The sequence below is a fragment of the Rhamphochromis longiceps genome, linkage group LG13 (assembly GCF_057381845.1).
Source record: "Rhamphochromis longiceps isolate RC_006_pf linkage group LG13, R_longiceps_female_GT1.1, whole genome shotgun sequence".
Taxonomy (NCBI): domain Eukaryota; kingdom Metazoa; phylum Chordata; class Actinopteri; order Cichliformes; family Cichlidae; genus Rhamphochromis; species Rhamphochromis longiceps.
In genome coordinates this window covers 14,432,620-14,458,799 of record NC_140569.1, presented here as the reverse complement: position 1 = coordinate 14,458,799, position 26,180 = coordinate 14,432,620, and the positions used below count along the sequence as shown (strand labels likewise).

Genomic DNA, 26,180 nt, shown 5'->3' with positions numbered 1-26,180 from the left:
CAGGATTATAATCCCCATCTGCAGGTGTGACACATTCACTGACTAATGGGACAAAATACTACTAATGGAGTTGGCTAAGTGCTCAGATATGCTGACATCACCGTGACAGTTCACACAGCATTAAAAATATAACAACAAACATCACTGCGCTTGCAGTAAAGAGGCAGACAAAAAGACAACATTAAGATGAACTCCGATGTTCCTTACCATCAAATATTTATTGGATTCAGCTTTCAGAAAACAATGTTCAAATCCATACAGATGGAAAAGGCAGAAACATCACTGAAACAAGATGCTTGTGCATTTCTAACATCTGCAGCAAGGTCTCACTGTCAATACCCTTACTTCATAATATTCCTTCTGCATGACAAAAGATTAAAGTCCACATTGCAGTAAACCTTAGTGATGATCAATGGCCACTAGTATTTATGTACATACTAAATTAACTGAAGAAAATGATCAGTGTGTCATGAATGAACCAATCTTACAAAGTTACAATAATGAAAGTACAAACACAGTAGAAAGCTCTTCACCAAAACTCCCGAGCATACTGTTGAAAAATAATTAAGTAGAAGCCTTGCAAAAATATATGCTTTGTTTTTGCCATTTAAATATGAAACCAAGACAACTGTAGCTATTACAGTCAAAAAACGCCAGCGTGTGCATGATTCATATTTTGCCCGAGCATTGTTATTTGAGATCAATGCTTTCTTCTCGCTTCTTGCTTCCTGTGAATGAAAAAGGTTTAGCTGCATCAATTATCAGCTGTTTCTACTGTGTTTTTCCTCTCTTTTCTTACACACTTACATATATAATTTAGATTCTGAGAAGTGTCTCTACAAACAGTTAGCCGATGATCCATACATGAGACCACCATTGAAAAACAATGCTTTTTTAAAAATGTATATATAATATCTAAATTAAACATACAGTATACATCTGTCTTATCTTTATTAAAATTGTGTCACTTGGTGACAAGTCTTTCACGACTAGAACTTCTAATCAGTATGGCACTGCTTTATGCAAACATGCAAAAAGGTGTATAAAATTTTTTTTTTTTAAAGTAAAATGTGACTGCAATGATACATTTGAATTCATGTAAGAATACAATATTTTCTGCCTGTTCCAATGTGGGCTAATTACATTTTGCAGAGTCAGGCACGAATCCACTAAGTAATATTGCCACAGGCAAAAAGAAAGTTGGTGAAGTTGAATAATATTGCAGCAGGCAGCAGCTGTTAAGTTATTCCCAGACAGAAGTGAGGTAATTTGCAGCGTCTAACAGAATGAATTTTGTCTGAAATTTTATGTTTTACTTTGAAATAAAAGTAGATCATAAATACTAGTTACACATACTGGTCAATGTTATTTTAGAAAAAACATTATTAATTGCATCCTACTGTATTTGTGAAACACACTTTTTTGCTTTTCACACCAATTAAACATGTTAAGTGTGCGACATAAAGTACAATGTAAACTCAAGGCATTGTGCTCAGTAACTAAAATGAAAACTGTTGCACTGTACAATGCACTGGGTATTTTTGTAGGTAAGAAAATATACATACATACACACACACACACACACACACACACACACACACACACACACACACACACACACATATATATATATATATATATATATATATGTACACATATATAATGTTGATAATGTTGCAATTCAGTTAATACTCCCTTTAACAATTCTAAAATGTTGTATATTTGCATTATAATTTTTTTTTTTACAATTTATCCAAGCCATTAAGTAAAATTTGAATTACTACATTTTACAGTGGGGTACTTGAAGATCAAACATTCTCATAAGAGACAGACTTTTTTGTAGACCACATGTTTTCAGTTATATTAAAGTATATTACACCATTTAGTTTAAATCTGTACTCATGTGCAAAATACTACAATTGCTTGCTTTAGAAAACAACATTCAGAAAAAATTGCATATGTTAATTTGACACACAGCATACAGAGCATTATTACACTATTTGAAATTGGCGTAGTCTGAGAAAATGTCAACAAAATCCTGGACCACTCTGTAGCAGAAGTCGTATTGCTCCTGCAGAGAAAAGCGAAAGAAAAAGTGTCACCGTGCAGAAATGATTCCAAACATGTTTATGCACAGCAGGTTTGATGTTATGTAGTTTTTCACCTACCACGGTCTGAACCATGTGTGGTCTCTGCATGCGTAAACTCTTGACTGTCTGAAAAACGTCCAGGAGGCCTTCAGCTTTCACTCTTTCCAGAATGTTACTGAGGGCAATGAAGGTGCCCGTCCGTCCTGCACCGGCACTGAGGTCATTAGGACAAAAATATTAGAAATCTCATCATAAAATGTGAACATTAAAACTTTACAGATAATTATGAAACACACCGCAGAAGATGAACAACAAGAAAAGGAACCATTTTTTAAGAGTAAAACTGCAATGAAACTCTTGTAATCTCACCACATCCTTTTTCCATTTAACTAAAAAAAGTTAGCGGGAGAAAAAGGTGACCTCTGTGTAATGGTGCTAATAATTATCCCCACTTAAAGAGAGGCTAATCTAAACGCTAACACTAATCAGTCTAGAAGCTCAGTGTTTGACTGAGTCAATGTTTACAATGATGGTGGGATGGAGGGAGAAAGACAGAGAGAGACAAGGAGTGAGCGCGAGAGCGATGTGCGATTTGGAAGAGAAGTGTAGAGAGACGTTAGGGATTGCAGCGGGTTAGCCCCATTCCCAAGAGACAGAGAAAAAGCTTTAAAAAGCCCCTCTTAGACAAGTGGTGATGAAGGAATAGAAGAGAGTGATGACACCATTTCCTGTCGTTAGCTCATCTTATCAGATTAATCATAGTGGGAGTCAGAGGAGATTTCACTTTGAGAGGTTTTAATTGACTGTGAATCAGTGGATTGGATCAATCCCACAGGGGCATGCTGCTTTAGAATCACTTCACCTGAAGCTAGGTTCTGATCAAAGCTTTCACAGCTAAGTCTTTATAAGGGATCACATAAGTGGTTTAGGCATAGAACACCAAGCCTACCGAGGAGAGGAAAAATGTACAATTTATTGTAACAGACATTTGTAGGACCAAAAAGTAGGGAAAATGAAACGGGTTATATTAAAAAGCATGAGCGGACAGCCACAAAGTGTAATATAGTGTATATAATTTCCATCTGATGATGTGCACCACGCTGCAGAATTCTCAAATTGAAGTTCCTCACCTGCAGTGCACAATTATGGGACGGTTTCCAGACTGCTGCTGCTGCCTCTGCACAGCGGCAATAATGTCAATCATCCCTCTTCCCTCGGCTGGTATTCCGATCTCAGGCCATCCGTGGAAGTGGAAGTGTCGGACATGTTGTGACTGCTTTTCCTGGTGTTGGGCAAATCTGATTGTTATTTTCATCTAATTAAAAAATGTAAATGGAATGAAATGACATGAACTTTAATTTGCTTTGATGATAACAGCACAAAGAAAACAGGTTGGGAAATTTGTTCAAGTGAAATGTCAATTTTAATATTGTTAAGTGTTTTAATTAAACATTACGCACTGGTCTGTAGGTGAGAACCATGTCTTTGAGAGTGAAGGTTTCACACTGTGTATCTCCAGTCAGCTCCACCGTATAATCTCCAAATGTTACACTGCCCTCTGATGGCCAATACCGGTAACACTTTTCCTGGTTGAAGAGTTCAAATGGAAACGCAAACAGGCTACAGTTAACTGGTTTATATAGTGTTTGGTTATTGTAACATGAAAATTAATAAAGACAAAACCACAACACACATTGACAATTATGCAAACTGTATGGAAAATAAATATGAAAAATTGAATAATAAAACATGGTTTAAATGTTCAACTCTGCTTTTCAACCTGTACTTTTGCAAGAACACCATACTGTACCTGCTCCCTCTCTTTGAGTTCGGTGAGCATAACGATTGAATGGCATCTCCACTCCCACACCATCCTCCAGAAGTCCTCCACTGTGTGAGACAGTGGGCCCTGGGTTGCGATAAAATAGTCCTTCTGCCTGTAGCCCTGGAGGGCAGATCATCTGGTAAACAACACTTGAGAGTGCAGCAAACATAATATTTTGCATTGTTTGTAAAGGAAACAATGAGCTTTATATATACTTCTATGGGAAATCTATACAGGAGGTCGTGAGGGAGTGCTTACATCAATAAAGGAGGCATTGATGTAGTCAGTGAACTCCTGTCCTCTTTTCACTGAGAGTATTACTCGGTTGAAATCATCTGCAAACAGAAAAAAGGAAAATGAAACTTTTCACAAGTGATTCCTAATAAAATAAAACTTTGAAAGGGCTGACGAAAAAAAAAAAAATCCTAGCCGAGCTAAAACTTTAGCTGTGTTATTAAGGCCAAACGCGCTGCAGTCTATATCTGTTTTCAGTGTAAAAAGTTGTACCCAGGCTTACTTTTCCTACTCCAACTGCAACATAAAGTAAAGATAGAAGCCCAATTTAAATGTCACTGATCACAGAGACATGAGCTGATTATCCAGATATCTGTGTACGGCATCTATAAAATCACCAGCAGGGTGATACTTTGATGTTACTTAGATGTGATGTATTATGAAACTGTTCCGAGTATGAGTGAGTCCTTACACGGAATGATCTGAAGCACACGGTTCTTCTTCATGTTGGCAGGAAGGTTCCCAGTTCTCATGTTCTCCTTCATTATGCGAACGTTGGTCAGCTTCTGATGGGAGAAAACACGCACAGACGGAAATGATGAAAAAGTACATATAGAAAAGTACAATGCTAATAAAGCTGGTGAGTCTTTTTAAAAACAGATGATGCTGGAACATTTCCATACTTGTAACAAGTAAAAGCCAAGAAGCTGGACAAAAAACATTAAGGTAGAGACGAAGAAGAGGTGAAGAAGAGGCATTGGGGAATAATTCCTTCTAGTGTGTAGGGAACTGTGAAGATACTTTGTAGCAAAAATGTGAAATTTTCACAGAGCTACAGTAAATTCTATGAGGCAGATGGTGGTGCCTTATAAAGTTTAGTTGATCCAAAGCATTGTTATTTATGTTACTACTGCCAAGAGCTGCACCCTGGGCAAGTTTTCCATGAAAATATACCCATGCAGGGCGCAGGGTGATGGGCACGATTCATTACTGTCTGAAATGTTTAAGAGAGAGCTTCTTTCTTCATACCCTGAACTCCTCCTCCAGGCCCAGCCTGTCGTGGGGAGCCCTGGTGTTGTGAAGCCTCTGCAGATGGCCCTCCAGAGAGCACACATCTAGCTCTGTATCTCCATACAGATAGTACTCCAGCAGAGCCTGGTAGATAAAGGAGTACTGCATCTAAGAAAGAGGAAGACGAGACGAAGTTATAGAAGTAGTTGCTTTGGTTTGCCAAACTATTTCCCACTATTTTTGCATCACAGACATTGTTGTTTCCTATGCCCTCGCTTGTTTATGCCACGACCAGAGCAGCGAGTTGAGCTGTCAGTCCAAGGTACAACAGGTCGGAGAGGGTCAATACTTACATCTGTCTGGATCAGTTGACAGCGCTGTTCTCGTATTCTGCTCACAAACCCAAAGACATCCACTCTCTGTTCTATGTGCATCATGTCGATCATGCTGTCAATGACAATGAATGTCCCAGTCCGCCCAACCCCGGCACTGTGGAAACACAAACAAGAAGCCTCAAGGTCTTCTCTGTAACAAACAGCAAAGTGTACAGAACACCGAAAAATGTGGTTGGGAAGCGTTGAATGTAACATTCTATTTACATGTGCAAGAGCCTTCACAGGAGTGAATGTATACATACCACAAACACCTGAACATTTCATTCAATTGTCAATTGTGAACAGCTACAACCATATGTAGAAGTACTTCACTTCTGAAGCCCAAGCACAGCCCTAATAAATTTACAGGGGTCATTTCAGCAGACGACACCTCTGGGAGCACAGAGCTTGGATTCCACGGTGGGGTGTTGAGGTCTTTTCAATGGGCCCCATTCAAGAACAACAGTTCCACCTCCCTGAGCACCTGTTGCACCAGTTGCTACAGTTGGCTGCAGATTTCTTTGGTGGGGCTTAACACTGGTTGGTCAGGGAACATATATACACCCTATGCAAGGATTTTTATTCATCCACAATGGGCTTAACTGTAGTTTTTATTAAATTTGTTACCTTTACTCATAACTATGAGCACTGAAAAAGTCTTTCCTGCATCCTAACAATGAAATGCATCAACTCACACCGGATTTATATAACTGTGCTCAGATGCCTTCTTCTGGCTTCCTTTTTACTGCACATTTTACCTGCAGTGCACAACAATAGGTCCAGCGTAGGATGGATTGACAGCTTTGACCTTCTTGAGGAATTTCAGCATGCCGATGGGTGAGAATGGCACTCCGAAGTCTGGCCAGCTGGTAAAGTGAAGCTGGGTGACCAGCCGGGGAGCTCTGGGACCATCGCTGCCCTGCTGTGAAGCAAAGACGCACAAGGTTCATATCGGTGCATAAATAATGCTTTGAAGGCACAAATAAGTCATCTGTCTTTTTATTTTTTACAAAGCCAGTCAACCACAAACTGGTACCTACTAGAAAAGGAACTTCAGTTTTATTGATTTTTTTGTCATTTTGCTTTTTGGGGTAGAATGTAATTATTAAACACTTTGCCTCACTTTCATTTCTCATCGATACTCTAGAGATCAGAATTCCATTCTCTTGAACACTTGGTTGCTTTGTGTTCTGAGAGCTGAATGTTAAAGCACCCAGTCTGTCAGCTTGTACTGAAGAGCTACAGCAGTCACAGTTTTTAGAGTCAGAGAGGATATCTGTGCTCGTCTAGCTTCAGATGGAGAGGGAACAAAGTGAATTTTGGAGTCTGAAGGCTTCGCAGTACACTGAGTTGGCATCCAACTCGACAGTCAAAAAGACAAGAAAAAATACAGATACTGTATGTGTATGAATTTCGAAAGAGAAAATGACGGAGCCAAACACTGCATATTAATACAGTTCTCGCTGTATTTTAAATACACCTACATATTTATAATTTATGCTGTGTCTGTTATCTGTAGCCTTTGATATTCTCTAATATGTTTCCATACTGGTTTTTCATTTATTTATTATATTTTGGATCCTATTAACGTTTGCTAAAATGCTCCAATTTCCCCATGGGGACCATTTTTGCACCATCTCACCGCGGCTTAGTTTCATCTTCAATATTTAATAAGAATCTAGCAACTACACACATAGGTTGTTACATTATTACAGTAATTAAGAAGAATATTAAGAATAACTCGTAAAATTACAGTATTACTTTTAAACCATGTGTAGATGTTTAAATAAAAGCAGCAATGTACGTTTATTTTTCCTTTCCTTACAGTACAGTGTTTAACAGCTGCAAAACCATATCACACACGCACACCAGTGTGTGAAATATACTCCTGGAAACACCTACTCTAGCAGGAATTACCACAAAGATGTTTTTCAGTACTTTTGCAGGTGTTTATGCACTATATGCACAAAAGTATTGGGTCACACCTCTTAATTTGTGAATTCAGGTGTTTTCAGTCCCATAGCCACGGCTGTATAAAATCAAGCACCTCGTCATGAATCTTTGTACAATTTCTTCCCTCCTAGATATTTTGCTATCACGTATAAGTGCTACAGTTTTACTACAAGGCAAGTGCTAAGGTGCATAGTGTGTAAAAGACTCCAGCGCTGTGCTGACTTTAAAACAAATAGTTTCTAAACCTCTGTGCACTCTGTGCTTCATGCCATGGTTTACATGGCTGAGCAGCTCCTGTAAGACTAACGTGTAGGTTGTCAGTACATTTGTAGTATGTGTAGATTCACATATTTTACTTACATATTGAACACAGAATTTTCTAATGGTGTAGTCCACTAGTACAATGACATCCTCTAACGCCACCCTGATGTTCCCGTACATCCAGCAGCCTTTTTCTGGCCAGTACTGATAACATTTTTCCTGGTAATGGAGAAAAACAATACAAATTATTTTTGTGGTACTGCAAGGAAAATGAATGCCACTAAAAATGCATAGGAGCTCATTTGTCCTTGCAATTGTTGCTATAGACATGCATCTCTTTTGTACATACTATAGCTACATATAAAACTATCTATTTGATGTGTGCCTTTTACAAATTCAAAGGCACTCACAGCGACTTTGTGCTACTCTTTCAGTCAATAAGATCTTCACAATGACGTTTCAACTCATTAAATACATTCTCAGACTAATTATCATGAAGCCTCCTAGGATCTTATCAACAATTATTTCATCATTGATCCCCATTGCCTCTATTCTGCCCCATCAAACCTGCTGTTGAGCGCTCAATTGATCATCCCTTTGAGGCTAAATTTAATGCGATGCTAAGTAATCTGCTGGGTGACACTTTGCATGGATTCTCAGTTAAGAGAGGGGGTCGAATAAATTATGTCCATGACTTTGGGTCTTGAGAACTTAAAAGGGTTTTCACTAAACGTGCATCGGAGGCACAGGGATTTTAGATTTCTTTAGAATAATGCAGTGCAGAGAGAGAATACCTCCTTCCTTTCTTTTAAATTCGTCAGCATTACTATAGTTGTTGTTTTCTGTTCCCAAATCATCCGCCAGAAGTCAGCCACTGTCTCAGGTTTTGGACCTGAAACAGAATCAAGAGATGTAGTAAAACCAAAGTGAAAATGGTTATAGACTTGGGTAAGATGAAAGAAAATGTGCATTTACCTTGAGCTGCAATGAATTTGTTCTTTTCTTTATAACCCTATGTGTGAAAAAAAAACAGTAGTGAATGAACATTTTGATGAGGAATTTTATTCACTTTATAGCTTAACCTAATTACTACTCACATCTATGTAAGATGCATTTATGTAGTCTGAGCACAAGTGTCCATCGAGATGACTTAACACCACCCTTGAATGATCGTCTGTGGAACAGAGGGGAAAAAAGGTAAATAAAAGTGGTTCTTAATTTTCATTTCAGCCCACAGCACGTTTCCTTATGTTGGCTATCAATAAGTCTGCAAGTCAGAGGGCTTTTGCAGAAATACTGTCTCCAACTGCAGAATATAGATCCTCACTCACATGGTAAAATATTTGGATATCTGTTTTTCTCTCTGTTGTGCTCTCTGCTCGCCTCCTCAAAGGACCCATGGTGGTAGTAACACGGCAGTGACTATAAAGAGAGAATCCAATCCTCATGAGATAAAAATAAAGCCACGGGTACAAAGGCTGCTAACATATAATCTTAGTACTGTTTTTGTACACTTTTTGCTGTATGGTTGCAGAACAAAGATCTCAATCCACACCAAATAAATGCATGCTTACATTGAACTCTTCTCTGAAGAGCTTGCCATCATCTGCAGAGCGTATCCGGTACTCCTCCTCCAATGAGTCCAAAGGGATAGGGAAGTACCTCTTGGATGGTGAAGGAGATCTGGGGAGGAGGACCACTGTCTGCTCTCCTGTGGTTAAAAGAATATATGGTGGTCAGACTGCTAATGTCTCCCTGTAGAGAACATTACAAGCTCTTACAGCACCTGCAAAAACAAGCCTGATAGCTATTAAGATTTCCTACTTCAGGGGGTATATCATGACAGAAATGATTTCTTAAGCCATAAACATGCCCCTGCTGCACAAAACTGTCTTAACTCAGAATTTGGCCTTTCTGTTTATTTATGTCGTTTTTTTTACTTGAAGTGAAACTTCATATGGTTCCCTACAGGGTAAGAGCCTTCACAGCTACTTTGGACTCCAGATCGTGAAATCTTTCTTGTCCATAAAGAGACTGAATTTATAAACCAAATAAAAAAAAGGCTTAAAAAGCAAAAAGGTTGCTTTATATTTTCATGCAGTGGTTATATTGAGTACAGCACCAACGTACCTTGCTCCTCCAAGAAGCCGTTTGGAATTTTTTTATCCACTGAGGTAACCAGAGCTTTCCTGTGGTTTTTGAACCTACGGTAAAGACAGGGTGAGAGGTGAAGAAAAGCACAACCATCTATTAAAGAGAAAAAAAAGAGCTAAGCTTGATCTCTACAATGGTGCCACTAAGCACATAAGTAAACAACAAATACCAAAACCAATATCAACCATCTCATAGAACCAAAGCTGTTCCTCCTCATGTTGTTGTCAGCTGGCTGGTCAGTGAATGAGTGTCTCTGGCGTGACTTGACCTAGCCGTCTTTGTTTATTGTCTTAGTGGAAGAGCAGCTGTTTATCCATAAGCCACTGCTGACCGCCTATTTAAAAACCACCCCACCCCGATGCCCCAACCTGATGTATTCACCCTCATGCTCGCGCACATACATGTGAAAAGGGAGCTGGAATGAGTGAGAAAGTGTTAATGTGTATGTACAGATTTATTCACCGCAGGCAGTAGATTGTCAGCAGGACAACGATGATAAGAAGAAGTGATAAAACCAGTGTTGAAGGCAACACATGCACACCCTGATGGGTGGAGTTTCCTAGATAAAAAAACAAAGTGAACAACATATATTAGTTTACAACAAAACAAGCTTTTAATCTAGATATCACATATTACGGAATTTACTATATCTGGGATGTCAAGAGCCACATGTAGTCCACTTTGATCCCTTTCTGTCAGTGTGAAGACATTTAACAACACATTTAAAATAACTGAGATTTGTTAATACAAGAAAAAGTGCAATTTCAACAGTACATCTCAGTTTTTCTACTTGATAAATAAATGTTGGTGTAGTAAATGAAATAAATGTGTCACCAAGAATAATAAATATAAGTGTAAACATTTTAAAAGTTCTGGTAGCTCATTGTCCAGACTCTCCTGTAATTTCAAAACTAAAAGTGACTTATGGATTTTTTTTTATTGTTGATTTTTTATGTTTTTTATTTTGTCTGTTTTTTTTTTTTTTTTATCTATTATTAATCTATTACTTAACTACTTGTCAATGGGGAGATCTTCATGAGTAGGAAAAGCTATAAAACTTATGAAAATACAGTCAAAAGTCCAAAATCTATGCTTGCCTTGACATTTTCCAAAGCCATCCAGCTGGCCAGATTGGAGTCTTTGCTCAGCTGATTCTGGCCCCCGGGGCTTACTGTGTGTTTGACAACCTTGGACTATAATAAAGAAATATACTGCAAATACATTATTTGCACATGAAGCAGAGCTTCGGTTGAAATCAGTTTTTTTTAACCTTTAAAGAGCACTCATTGACAATTTATTTTTTCCTTGTTTTATTTAAATTTAATTCAAATTAATTTGTAAAGTGGTTTTAAGGGCATTTCCTGGACTATTTTTTACTGGAAGTCACTAATCACTGTCTAGAAATAGTGCAATTTTGTGCTAATCTAACTGGTGCTAGTATAAGATTTGACAGACAGACGTGAAAATGTTCAGTCCATCTAACTTAAGAAAGAGCATTATTATGTGAAATGTGAATCTCTTCTTTACAGCATGACTTTGTACATTTTTTGAAAAATTGTAACTGAAGCCATAAATGACAATGGTGCATAAAATAGAGTAAAATATAGGGTAACAGAAAAGATCAGCATATATGTCTTAAGTTTGTTTATTAAATCATAAGGTACGAGATATACAAGTTCGAGTAACGTTGAATTCAAGTCAGTTTATCTGGTTTTCCTTTATATGTGAAAAGAAAAATCGTATCCTTCTAGAGTCTGGCTTTAACATTTATTTCTTAGACAATATAATTGCTCAGTTGTTTCATCAGTTACCTGCAGTTTGGTTCTCATGAGAAGAATTATTCACAGGAATTGAGATCCCAATCAGAAACAACACCATTGTCACTGTGGATAAAAGAAAAAAAAAAAACCAAAGCAGTCACTTCAACAGAAAAAAACAAAAAATAACAGAATAAATCCTGCAATTCTATACAAACTCCACTAGACGGCACCAAACCGACATGAAATGCACCTACAGCTGGATACAAAACATAGAGGGCACAAAGGGGAGCTGGGCTTTGAAGATGTCTCTCTGCTGAGCAGTTAAAGTACTTGTGGGAAATCTGCTTGCTGTCTTGTCCTGTCAGGCTGACTTGAAAGAGCAGCATCAAATAACCTAATATTCAGACATCAAACCAGAGAGGAGGCCTTAACCCACAGGTGACAGTAACCATATACCCTATGGGCCTAGAGGATTTGGCAGTGGAGCTGAGCTCAAGCAGTATTTGTTCGAGACTATCTTGTTTTGCTGTGGTCTGTTTGATGTACAGCACTATGCAAAGCTTAGCGGCAACAAGACACACGTTTGTACTCACTGTTTTTTTACAAAAGTAAGTTCATGTTGCACATCTAAATAGGTTACACCTCTGCCCCACTGAACCTTCTCCCATATTCTCCATCTTTCACCGTTTCTTTCTCCGCTGAACCATAATTTTACTCTAAACTATATTCTAACTCTTTCCTTTGGCTTTATAGCTGAAAGCTTTTAGTGATGTATTTGGGGCAGAGTGCCACGAGTGTCCTTGCAAAAAGGAAAACAGTATGTCAAATTCCTTACAACTTCGTCAGAATTAAATTAATTCCAACACATTATGTCTGTCTTTTTTATCTACAAAGTACCAATTTCTCCAAAATCCTATCCATTTCTTCTTTCTTTCCCATCCTCCAAACGAGAGGGCATAAAAATCACAGAATAAATTGAGCAAATGGGGCAAATCTGTCTAAATGGCTTTGATGGAATAAATGGGAGAAGCAAGAATTGAGTGTCCTAATTTATCCTCTGTTCTACCTCCCCGACTTGTTATAGAGGCCACAAGACTGGATGGAATAATTCATTGTGTCAATTTAGTTCTTCTAGAAATGGGTCATCTAGGGGCCTAATTTGTGATGTTTGAGAGAATTTTTTGCACATAACCCAAGGGGGGTTTCATATAACTATGGCTCCCAAAGCTTTTGTAGAAAACTGAGCTACATAATAACCCTCTAACAATGTTCCCAAAACAAAATGTATGCCAAAACCTATAAATTACTATTGGACAACAAATAAGTGGCTGTGTTTTGTTTGTATTTCAATTTCTCTCTGCAGCAACACGCTACACAACACCTATGATCGAGACACACATTTACACAGAAAGTTGAGGCTACTGTGCATTTTTTTTACCTGAATAATCCCCAGGAAGACAAATCAAATAAATCCACCCAATCAATGGCCCAGAAGCATGACTGTGTGCAATGCACATACGCTCACTGCCTTTTCACACGTACGCATGCCTGCACATAATGTACGCCCCACAGCCAAAGGCAATGTGTTGCATATGTGCAGCACTCTGCCGAAGGAGCCACTTCTCTACCCAGTGTTAACAAGCTGACAGTGCCAGCACCTGTTCCCCGCTCTCCCCCACGAGGCAAGTCACATTCGCTCACATCGTACATCCCGCAACTAGATGTTGTAAGGCATATTGCGTGTATGGGGGTCACCGCACAGGTCATTGCATATCTGTCATATTCTGGCAGCTCCTGTATATACACCGTATAGCCAGGAAATAGGAGAAAAGAGTTTCATTGTGAAAAGATGTCAAATGCTCTGTTACCTTGAGCAAAATCGTAAAAAGAAGAAACAGTAAGTCATATCTTTTTGTATCACTAAAGGGAAAAGCAGAAGCGGAAAATAGAACAGTGTGAATGAATTTTAAGATAAGATAAGCAACTCTAGTGTGACCAACAGAGGAACAGCACAGCTTATATGCTGTACTGACACGCTGTAGCATAACAAAAACACGCTTATAACTTTTTAACCTTACGGCTGGCGGTATATATCATAATTAGTAGACCCAGTCATTTAACCCTCATAGAAAGGGGAACCTGTCCAGGGTGTACCCTGCCTCTCGCCCTATGACAGCTGGGATATGCTCCAGAACCCCCCGCGACCCTGAAAAGGATAAGCGGAAGCATGGATGGATGATTGTGTCATTCCTAGCAGGCATTGCATCGTTCACTCCAGATGCCTGCTTTTTCTCTTTAATGAAATACTTGCAGCAGTGCGATTACTTCAACCTGCAGCACCTGTTTGACATAAATGTTCCCAGGAAATAAAATTATACTGCATCACTTATGTTGGGAGTGCAGACGCAAATCATCCCATCCATGCATGATGTAATGCAACGATTCAGAACGCACGTATGCATTATTCATCAGTGATCCACTTTGCTTTGTGAGCACAGAGGAGACAATGATCAGCACATGAAAATAAATGTGTGTGGCAGCTGCAGAAACAGACCCTGCTGGATTTCAGCAGTATAAACTTCAAATCACTCCCCTCCTAGAGTTATGATATCCTAAAAGATCTATTTCCAACAATAAAACAAAGAAAACACAAAATAAAGCAAGAAAAAATGTTGCTAACCTGGGTAAGAGAATTTCCTAGTTCTGTTATCAAAATGATTGTCTTCACTCTTAATTAGTTTTGTATTTATCCTCACATATGTGGCCAGGCAATGTCTTCTTAAATAAAACAACAGCTGTATGAAGCCACCACAAATATGTTCCCTATTGTTGCTGTTTATTTGAGCAAATGCTGGTGAAGAATTTAACATATTTTAAATAAAGCAGAGCATCACATCTCGAGGCTTACCATCTGACGTCAGTTAAACACCTTTTTGTAAATAATTTATTATATTCACAGATCAGAGAGAATAAAATAATATGAAGGTTTTACAAAAATCTGATTTTCTTATTTCTATCGATTTCTGTAGATAGATACAGCAACTTCAAAATTATTTATGATAGTCCACATTTCCTAGGCATGGCTCTGGGGTGGGGCTCTTGTGGTCCTCTCATGAACAGGGTAACTTGCTCACTTTATTTGCTTTCTTTACATGGGGGTTCACTGAATTTGTCTTCTTCTGGCCCCTCACCCAGGAACAATCTGCCGTGGGAGAGCCTATCAGGAGCAAATTGCCCCAAGCGACACAGCTCCTGGGGTCACTAGGGTAAAAAACCTCCCCAAGGTGGCGATTCAGCTACGGCCACAAGCTGTGACTATAGGACTGAGGTTCCAGAAATGAACGACCTCCGAAGGGCGTCTGGGCTCAGTTCTAGTGATAGGATAAGGAGCTCGGTCATTCTGAACGGGTTAACAGTGGAGGTGGTACTCCTCCTCCAGAATGTCTCCCAGGTGCCTTCTAAGTGAGATTATATCTCTCGGTTACCTTGGGAATGCCTCAGGATCGCACCCAGATGAGCTGAAGTAGGTAGCCTTGGGAGAGGGAGGCCTGGGATTCTCTGTTTAAACTGCTGGGTCTGTGACCCAGACTCAGATAAGCAGGACAAAGATCGATCGATCGATCTATCTATCTATCTATCTATCTATCTATCTATCTATCTATCTATCTATCTATCTATCTATCTATCTATCTATCTATCTATCTATCTATCTATCTATCTATCTATCTATCTATCTATCTATCTATCTGTCTATATATATATATATATATATATATATCAATGGGGATGTGGCGTACAACACTAGAGGCCAACTCCAAGCCCATAGCACAAGTCACCATCAAGTGCGGGATCTACCAAGGAGATGCTCTGTCCCCACTGCTGTTCTGCATAGGCCTGAACCCCCTCAGTGAGATCATTAACAAGACTGGCTACGGATACCGACTACGGAACGGAGCAGTTGTCAGCCACCTCCTGTACATGGATGACATCAAGCTGTATGCCAAGAGTGAACGAGACATCGATTCACTGATCCACACTACCAGGCAATACAGCAATGACATTGGAATGTCGTTCGGACTGGAGAAGTGTAGTCGGATGGTATCAAAGAGAGGGAAGGTAGTCAGAACTGAGGGGATTGAACTACCAGAAGGCAACATTGCAGACATAGAGGACAGTTACAAGTACCTGGGGATCCCGCAGGCAAATGGGAACCATGAAGAGGCCGCTAGAAAGGCTGCAACCACCAAGTACCTGCAGAGGGTCAGGCAAGTCCTGAGGAGTCAGCTGAATGGTAAGAACAAGATCCGGGCCATCAACACGTACGCCCTGCCCGTGATCAGGTACCCTGCTGGGGTAATAGGCTGGCCAAAGGAGGAGATAGAAGCCACTGACATAAAGACAAGAAAGCTCCTTACCATGCATGGAGGGTTTCACCCCAAGTCCTCACATATACATATATATATATATATATATATATATATATATATATATATATATATATATATATATATATATATATATATATATATATATATATATATATATATATATATATATATATATATATATTATATATTGATTTGTCCTGACCCAGACCCAAATTGTAATATCTGTCAACTGTAATGCCCATTCATGCAAGCATAATGATTTTTAGATTATTTGAGTCATCCTGTTTCCATAATGTGATGCTGTGCTGCTATTCATAATTATGGGAGAGTGAGTCTACAGAAAAAAGGAGAGAAAAGGAGAAAAGATACATACAAATTAGACTGACTTGTGAGGCCACTTGTATCTCTCAAATCTTTTAAGTCAGTTTCTGAGTGTTCACACGGAAACTGAACATTTCATTCATGCACTTCCTCTGTGGTCACTGTTTTTGCTCTGTTACTTTAGTATATATACTCTCATATATACACTAGTATGAAACAAACAATAGATTTCAGCTGTTTATTTCTGTGTAATCTATTCAACATGAGCTGGCATTTACAGCAGGTTTTAACAGACAGTCTTTAATACAATGCTACTATTTAAATTTGCTGACGTCAACCATGTCTATTGTTGCACATGCAGTATGTGCTACTCAACCCTGATTCAGTATCTGCATAAATCGGTTAGTCAAACACATCTGTTTCTGCTCATACAGCTTTTCTTTTCTTTAGTAAAGTCAACACTCGACTTTCCTTTCACTTGATTTCTGTGCCGTCCATTTCAGCAGCACACTGTCGATGTCAAATGCATGCAGATAAACTGATTTTTAATGTAAATGCAGTTTACTGTGTAGTTTACCATGACCACCTGCCTAGCCACTGTGTGGTTAAAGGCTAACAGCCTAAAGCCTCTGTGACTGTACTTACATCAGCATGCTATAACATGACCAAAATGACAGCATTAACATATCTGCAGCTCTCTTTCAGGCTCGCCACAGCAGATCATCTCCCTCTATTTCACCCTATCCCTAACATCTTCATCAGTCACAGCAAACCTCTGCATTTCCTCCTTCCTTACATCCATTAATCTTCGCTGAGGTCTCCCTCATTTCCTACTTTGATCCCACTTTTGTCTTAGTTTAGTTTTGGCACTTTAACAGCCAACACAAGCCGCCCTTTTCTTTTATACCATTTGACTTCATTTCCTGCATTTGGGCTCTACACATGCTATACTGTGACAGGTTTCAAGGTATTTAATCAAATATAGTTAACTACATAATAACCAATGACAGCAAGTGCCTTTACATTGCCTCCCAATGCACTCTCCAAATGCCTCCAACTGATCCAATTAAAACCAACTGTAATGTATAGTCTGCCATTTGGAGGATAGCTAGCATGCTGGCATTTGTAATTAGTACTATGAAAGAAAATGTGAATGTCTAAAATGTATTTGATGTCAAGGACGTTGGGGCATTTCACTCATAAATGGTTCGTTTAAGCATTATTCACCCCAAATGACATTCAGATCAACATTGCCTCTGGACACTTACAAAGTATAGCACTTTCTTCTATTTCATTGGGGTTATTTACTTTTTAACTACAGTTGACACTCTATATTACAACTACGCAGTATGTATGTCTGGTTAACAAATAGCAGGTACACCGAGCTGACCCTGCTGAAAGCTTACTGCTACTGAAAACTCTACTGCTTTGAAAAATGCATGCATTTGTAAATTATTCAACATGTTCCATCAATGACACTGTGTAGAGGGCATCTATGGCTGTTTGCCAGATGCAGTGCTAGAGAAGAGCAGTGCATGACTATATATATGTGCCCAACACAGCATTTAAAGAATATGGATAGTATTTACTGCAAACTTAACTTTAAAAAAAAAAGAAATATAAAAACTGTTCATAAACAAAAACAAAAAAATCCAAATAGATAGCTACATCCAATTGTGTCTCAGTTTCCTCAGATCGATAAAGATTCCAAGACAGATTCACATTGTGTGCTCAGCATGAAAGGATAAAAAGGATAAAAAGATTTTTTTGGTTTCCAGGGAACAGAAGAACAAAGGCAGTGCAAAAAAAAAGAAAGAAACGAATACCAGAAACAGCCACCACTTCCGTTGTCAAGCGCCAAGGAAAAGGATGGAATGAGAGCACAAACACATGTCAGTAAAGTGTGACAGCAGAGAGGCAGGAGACATGAAAGAAGAGATGAGATGAGAAGAGGGAGGAGAGGAGTTGAGCTGCAGGAGATAAATGTCAAGATTCTGGGTTCACAGATAACAATCATAATGGAAGACATCCTTACTATACAGAGGTAGTAAAAAGAATGATGCTTCACAGGTTTGGGGAAATCACTGCCATATCTTTAAATGCAACTTTTCAAAATACACCTGTCACAGATTTTATGAAACATCATATTACAACAGCTTTTTTTTTTTTTTATCAGAAAGACGTTTAACCTAACAGTGGGAATCCTATTGTATCTTTATCTCAATGTTTAAACCATGTTTACAGCTCAAATCCCTGCCTGTTGCATAGTAATGACTGAAAGAATCAATTTGGAGAAACAATTTGAAATTAAATTAGTCTCATCTACAAAGAGGACACAGTCATCATTTCATTATTTCCTATTAATGAATTGAATTGTAATTGATCCTCTAAAAGATAATTGACCTGCTCTGTGGTCAGATGCAATAAAAGACTTACACTTCCAAGCAAAGCCACACTGATCTGCTTTCAGCTGACTCGTCAGTCCATACCAACCATGTGATCCTAGTTCCTTTTCCTTTTCTCTGTTGACTTTATGGGGGTTTTCTACCCAGTCCTTCTCCTACACATCATTTAAGACACCGATAATAGTGTTGAATCAAGAGATCACAGAGGTCGTTGGCAGTGCCTGAGGTTACTCTCAGCTTTGGATCAAATCACAAGAGAAAACCTGGAAAATAAAGCAAAAATACAATAGTTAGACACGTATTAACCATCCTACTGTTATGCAGTATGTACTGTATTATATTCTGAAGCAATAATGAATGTAGCTTTTCTATGACTCATGTTTTACAGATGACTCAAACACATGAGAAATGCACGAGTGCAAAATAAAAGGCAGGGTTAATGAGTAGGGTTTGCATCTGTAAAATACGCCAGAGAAAATGAATATGCATTGCATTTAATCAGCTGAATGAGTACGTGTATCTGCAGCTCTCTTTACTGTGCATGCCCAGCATTCATATACTGTATTGTCCTCTCTTCTATAACATCCTACTGCAAGCCAAAACTGTTAAGACGTTAATGATCTCTGACCAAACATATCTTCTTCAATTCCAACAAGGTGTTGGTTACAAACAGGACTGTCCAATAAAGTTGTCACCACACACGGCCTTGTACCCGTCCACAGATGTGCCTACACAATAATAACCACCACACAAAATGTGTTGGAATTATTTCTTTACTGTTTTCACAAAGATATAAAAGTGATGATATTCTATTGTCTTGAAGTCAGAGAAAGAAAACATGGCCTTTTTGCGCACTCACTCCTACTTTACCGGTATTGCACTGCCCACAGGTGTGAGACACAAAGGCATATTGTTAACACTTGCCACTGTAACGCAGCTTAATAGAGCACAAGGAGAAGAGATGAATTAGTCACCTTATCCAGCTGGATAAGCTCACTCAGTCCGTCTGAGCTGCGGTGAGGAAAATAAATGAACAAGGTTTGGAAAACACCTCTTTTACCCCTTGAAGTAGGAGCAAGTTTTCCAAGTGCTTTACAGCTGCTGGCATTTTGACCTGAGAACTGCAACGCCTTTGTATCTGAGACTTTGGTAATCAGTAATGGTTTTGAACTGCATGTCTATAAAGATGGAAGATCTTCAAGAAAAACACCATAGTTTTTCTGTTTTTTCAAGGAACACAGATACCAAATTAACCACTTCCCGAACAAGATAGTGTCACAAAGTAACTTAACAGTATTTTAGCTGACAGGTTTGTCATTGCAGTGAACTTATTAATTTCCCACCAAGGATATTAAATTTGTGCGTGTGCTTCTTAAAGGCTCTATAGGCCTTATATATGCCACTAAAACAATTATGTGCTATATTGTTTTAAAGTCCCAAATGGACAGACTTTTAAATCTATAAACACTGGGACAAATTAAAAAGATTTTTATTACTAAAAAGAAAGAACTGGCAAATGTAAATAATATGTCAATTAGAAGACTGTGTCCTTATAGCACTCCTAAATCTGTATTTTGTTGGCTGGCATTTCCAGAAGAAGTTCAATTCTGGAGACATTCGGTGACAATACAGCTAGAATGAGACTGACAGATCATTTCAGGTAATATGTTTTTGCCACTTTAAACCAGTTAGTAGATTTGATTTTATCCTGCCTGGTTAACACACTCGAAGCTGAGCTCCTTGGGGCTTTCTGGTAGAAATCCCAGCTGTCTATCTATAAAAAATACTGTTTCAGAGGGTTTAAGAAAAGTGTAGTTATTAAGCAGTGGTAAAAAAAAAAAAAAAAGATATTAATGATGGATAAAAATAGGTAATGTGTTATACTGAAGTTATACACGCTAAAGAATTATGTTGGGTTTTTCACAATGTAATATATTATTATGAATGTTAAAAAGGCTGAGTTAAATTATAATAGGTATAAAAAATGTATGAAATGTGCTAAGTTATTCATACTGTATTTCATGTGTTTAAAGGTCTCTTCGGAGATAGTTAGACAATCATTTTCAACTTTTCAGCCTTAGTATTTTGGTCCTTTCAGCCCTGAACATTCAGTCCAAAGAAAAGCGAGACATGCTCAGAGCATGCAGTTTATTCCAGGCAAAAGCACTTTCTGTGCCGCCCTGTCCATTGACTAACAGAGGAAACATGCACGTCATTAAAATTTGATGTGAGTGCATCATCACCCAGCACTGTGTGATTCAATCATTAATTCATACCACAACAGGCAACCCTGGGAACCGTAGCTAAGCAGTTTTGAAGTAAATAATCTGTTCATTATTATCATTATCATCATTATTATTAGTAGTAGTAATAGTAGTAGTATTATACTGTGATGAAAATATTTATAATCCCCATTCAAAAATGATGGGTGCTTTTCACATGCTCTCGATTTTAAATGATCATGCTATTCAAATCCTGCTTTCCTAAGCCATTAATACAAAATTGATGGCTTTGATATCTGAGGCTCATGCGGTTCCCTGTTATGATGACTCCTTGATTTCATGTTTAAAGTAGGTCTTCGGAGAGCATATAATGTCTGCAGGCACCTTCATTCATAATGCTTAGTGTGGAGAGCCAGCTGAGGTTGTATTTTGCTAGTTGTCGGTTGGAAAATTTGATTTCACGCAGATCACACGGCCTGTCTGTTTGCAAATTTGATTTCATTTGTGTGTGGGGCTGCCCACTGAAAAACTGCCAGGACGACAAGACAAAACGCTGATTTTGCAGCAAGAGAAAAAGGATGTTAGAATGCCTCCTATGTGTTTATTTAAAGCATAGCGAGTTTGAGGCTTTTCATAACCTCTCTGCTCACACTAACCATAAACCTTTAACGACTTGCTCATTGAGCATGTCAGTATGGCCTGAGCCTCAAACACCAGTGCTTTGAAATTAGCAATTAATATTATTTTAAATGTTATTTTTATACACCCATATGAGAGAATGAGCAGAGTAATCTCCAGCCTGCAGTTTGAGGACACTGAAAGTGACACTTCTAGGGCACACTATAGGTAAAACCAGGGACAAGCGATGATAATCACTGCAATTACAGCATCGCCACTCGTTCTTCTGCTGCTCAGCCAAGGATAACGAGTTAGCTTATTTTACTGGAGTCCACTACAAGTGGCATAAAGTGTGAGCAAACAGAGCAAAACTGCTTTAGGCTATCATATACTTAAAGCTCAACTTAGAGCGTGCGGTACATATTGCTAGACACATTGTTTTATTTCGTTTTCAGCTTCATTTTGACCCACCAAACTGCTCATCTAATTAATATGGCTCTCTTTAGATTTGCTTGATGCAGGTGTATTCTCTGACTCCGTCACCATGAGAGTTGCCTGAAAGAATCTTTGTGTTTAAGTGCAGTGTCTCATTAAAGTGAAAAATGGCTTTCTTCCCCCACTAACAGACAGACTGACAAGGCTAGCACTTCCTCTTCTCACAGCAAGCTGCACCTCAAATCATGGTTTACTTAAGAAACCCTGAGTGAGCATGGCAAGTAGCCGAGCTTGAAACAGACTCTGTGATTATATCAATTCTATAAACAAAAAACAGACTTGAGTGATGAGATAAATTTGAGCAGGCTTCTTTGTTTTAAAAATGGTCTGTCAAGATGTAGACTTCTTAATAAATAAACGTGTATAGGTGTGCCTTAAGTGCATATGTAAGAATGACAGTCACTGTCATTCGACACACTTCATCATAATCATGACTGAAGAAGGTGCGGTCATCTACACACAACTGTAATGGTTTATGAGGTTATGAGGTCTCTTGCAACCAATTGGTCCAAAAAGCATCTCATAGTGCTAAGTGCACACATGCAATCCATAGAATGAAATATAAGCTTCTTTTATCAGTATAAAATATAATGTCAACAGCAAGGTTAGCCCATTTCGATAAGAGAACAATAAAGCAGCTGCACAAGCGCCAGATAAAACGAAGTTGGACTTAAGTAAGGCAACATAGAAGGGTTGCTTTGCACAAATCCTCACTGGTTTCACTATAGATATATATATCTGCATGAATCACAGGTTTTCTCTACATTAATATATAATAGATTGTATATAATAGATTGATACAGTACCTTAAATATGATATCATTTCCAATGGTTAGCAACCTCAGCTTCTTTAATCTATGACCTCAGCTAAAGCTTTCCTGGGAGAACTTTTGAACTGGCTGTTAGTTTCAAGTCTTAATGTATCCAACATGATGGGTTTTTTTGTTTGTTTGTTTTTGTAAATTATAATTGCTAAAGTCCAAAAAAGTGACTAAAGAAAGGCATTCTTCAGTATGATAACCAACTCATTAACATACAAGCATGTAGTGTTGTTCAGTTTCTTAGTCGTCAGGACTACCCCTTGATGACCAAGATGGTGAAAATGTTCTGCTCAAGGTGTAACAATGGGACAGTCTGTAAACTATGGATACAAACCAAGTACAATCAACTTTAGGGGACATATGTGCCCACCTTTAAATAGCATATGTATGTAGGATTTTAAAATAAACAAAGTGCATATATTGTTATGTATTAGCCTTATGTCCCTCCAGACTTTTTCTCTATTTTTCTTCACCAATGGTGTTCAGCACTTGTCTCACATCACATGACACCAGCGAAACCCCAAATTAGGTTTTACAAATTCCATCTGAGAGAGCATATGGCAACCACTGAATTGGTCCTCAAGGATGTCACTTTGGGCAAACAATAACAGAAAAGTGGATGATGTTGTAATATTCACTCAACAATAACATGTTTTCTACACATACAGTTGCCATATCAGTGTTCACCACTTCAGTTAATGTTCAGCTTTATAACCAGGCATCCGTTTCATCCATCCATGCAAAACACTTAACATTGGCCATTACTTTCAGCTATGCAAACCTGTTTTAAAAAGGCCAGAATCTACCATTCTTACCTTAGGATACTGAAAAGTCATCATCTGCAAATTAACTTTTTTTTTATTAACATGTGTCTAACTATAGCTCGTGTATTCCCAAGGTGAAAAAGATGTGGGCTAAGTAGCTTGATACTCACCCAACAGATGGGGAATGTGAGGTAATACCAAAATTCCCATTAGCTTTTACTGGCCCATTTAATCAGGGATGGAACAGGAGGTTAGGTTATTGTGAATGAGGTTATGGTGAATGAGGGGCATTTATAATTCATGTTTGAACACAAGGCGTTTGAATCAGAGTTCCTTAATGCAATTATAGAGACCCCATTCTCTCATTCACCCATTTAAATAGTACCATCCAAACATCTTCACCAGCTACATAGAAGCTCCCTGCCCTTACTGTGCTCACTTGTTCTTGATTCCTACTGCAGCATTTTCATATTAGCTCACAATTAGCAAAACCAGCTATTTAATTTCTAAACTGTTATTTTTTAAACTCAAAATCAGAGCACAGCATGTCCTTTCATCAAAACAGCCACATACAAATTAATTGACACATTACTCTCTTCTCACACGATATAGCAAAAACAGATCAAGCTACAGCATGATGTGCAACTGCAAAGGAGCTTAGAGGCCTGCCTACTACTGCATGTGTACTCATCCCTTTATATATATATTTTCTGTCTAGAGCAGGGAGCTGCTGCAAGTACAAAAACTGTGACTGAAGAATTACCTATACGTAAAATATCTAAATAAATGATTAAAAAAATGCAGATCGCCGTATAATGAATATAAAAGAAATTATTTTATAAATATATATAAATCACATGGGGCATCCTGGTGGTAGCAGGGTGCATGGCATTGCTCCACTAACCCACATTTACTGTAGTCCATGTTGCCAATGTCCAGGAATGACGAAGAAATATAATGTCCAGTCTCCGTGACCTGCAATCCACTCTCTGGATTGCTGCTCTTGCAGATGCTTTTTATGATTTTTGCTTGATGGACAGTGTGATACACACGGGCAGTGGGATGCACGCAAGCTACGCTGACAACCGGGAGCAGCTGGAAAGCTTTGCTTAATAACCGAGGGTAAACAGTCGGTGTTTACGCATAAATACGCAAACGGAATTAAAAATAATAATAATAATAAGCCTGTCTGGTTTCGCTGTGTTTTTCAGCGTATCTTACCGCGGTACTGCGGTGACCTCGCCTCACACGTAGCGGCGGCTGATATCGGCTTGTGTCGTTCTGCACGGTTCGTCCGGACGCCGGTCTCTGCTTATGTCGTTTGGAGAAAAGCACAAAACGCACTCAGTTGTGGAATCATCTGACAGGATCCGAAGAATGCGTTTAGGTTCCCCTGATGATCATGTTTCCAGCAGACCTCTCTGAGGATGTGCTTCCCCCTCCTGCCTGTCTACATGCGCTGAGCCGTATTATGGCAGCCAGAGTGGAGACTGGAGACCCTCCCCCGGGCGCAGAGCAGTATCAGGTGGACGCTCAGCATCCTTCCCATTCCTGCATCACTGAGGGATAAAGGGCAGGCCTTTGCATATAAATGCTCAGCCGGCCTTAGTTTGTCTCCTTCCTTATGGTACGTTTTACGGCTGGCATCTTAGGTTGATGTTTGCTCAAAAGAATGCTCAAAAAGCCTTCCTTTAGTATTCTTCTGAGGGTTTTACATTAGGAGTTCAGAAGTGACCTTATTTAACTTTATAATGTTTTCACATATTAACCTCGGCTATATGATGCTATAGATACGACGAATTTCTGACAAAAAGTTTATACATCTTAGTTTTTCTCTCATATTAGCAAGTCATCCAACACTTTATTTCAGTTTTGTGTATAAAGTAATGGAACACTCATGAATAATGCATCATATTGGGTTTATGTGTACACTGGGCATGGTATTTACAAGTAGATGTTAGTGTACAAATTAATATTGCATGAATCATCCCTAATGTATATGTCTTTGTCTTCAGCCCTCTGTTGCTCAGAAAATGTTTGCAGTCACATTGCGTTAACATTAAGTCCTGCACAGCAAGTGGCATTTGCATGGGAGTCATTATGACTCATGAGCTCCAAGGTAAAAATTTGAAGGGCGTCTGGGTAAAGTGTCTTTCATACCCGTAGATTTGAAGGTAAATTTTAAGTATGCAGAGGCTGTTGAATATTATGGTGATGATAATGACCTTTTGTACATATAAAACAAACAAACCAATATGTAGACATACATATATACACACATACGTGCATATACATGTATACATAAATATGTATACGCATACATACGCATGTGTAAACAAGATCAACAAAATCTACATTATAAGAATTAGTTGTGACAAAAATGTGCCTCTTAAAGATATTCTAATGGAATAATCCTCCGTGGCATCATAACGTGAAAACATTTAATATAAATGGGCAGCTTTGCTGACCTCTTGTGGAAGGTAT

General features: G+C 38.6%; 1 protein-coding gene across 2 annotated transcripts; it reads right to left on the bottom strand.

The window, feature by feature from the left end:
- Positions 1–198: 198 nt before the first annotated feature.
- LOC146655504 (receptor-type tyrosine-protein phosphatase epsilon-like) lies at positions 199–25,145 on the bottom strand. 2 transcript variants are annotated; one of them, XM_085427977.1, is made up of 21 exons: positions 24,918–25,145; positions 18,808–19,039; positions 11,714–11,785; positions 10,365–10,461; positions 9,879–9,952; positions 9,323–9,459; positions 9,080–9,170; positions 8,846–8,922; positions 8,724–8,760; positions 8,543–8,640; positions 7,848–7,967; positions 6,293–6,456; positions 5,514–5,649; positions 5,179–5,328; positions 4,622–4,715; positions 4,174–4,250; positions 3,901–4,035; positions 3,551–3,676; positions 3,221–3,372; positions 2,169–2,304; positions 199–2,071 (listed from the first exon to the last, which is right to left on the bottom strand). In XM_085427977.1, the coding sequence occupies exons 3-21, from the start codon at positions 11,778–11,780 to the stop codon at positions 1,997–1,999; spliced, it is 2,043 nt and encodes a 680-aa protein (XP_085284103.1). In that variant the 5' UTR covers positions 11,781–11,785; positions 18,808–19,039; positions 24,918–25,145; the 3' UTR covers positions 199–1,996. The 2 variants fall into 2 exon arrangements, with proteins under 2 accessions (XP_085284103.1, XP_085284105.1); XM_085427979.1 differs by lacking the exons at positions 10,365–10,461; positions 11,714–11,785; positions 18,808–19,039; positions 24,918–25,145 and adding an exon at positions 10,088–10,168.
- Positions 25,146–26,180: the final 1,035 nt, after the last annotated feature.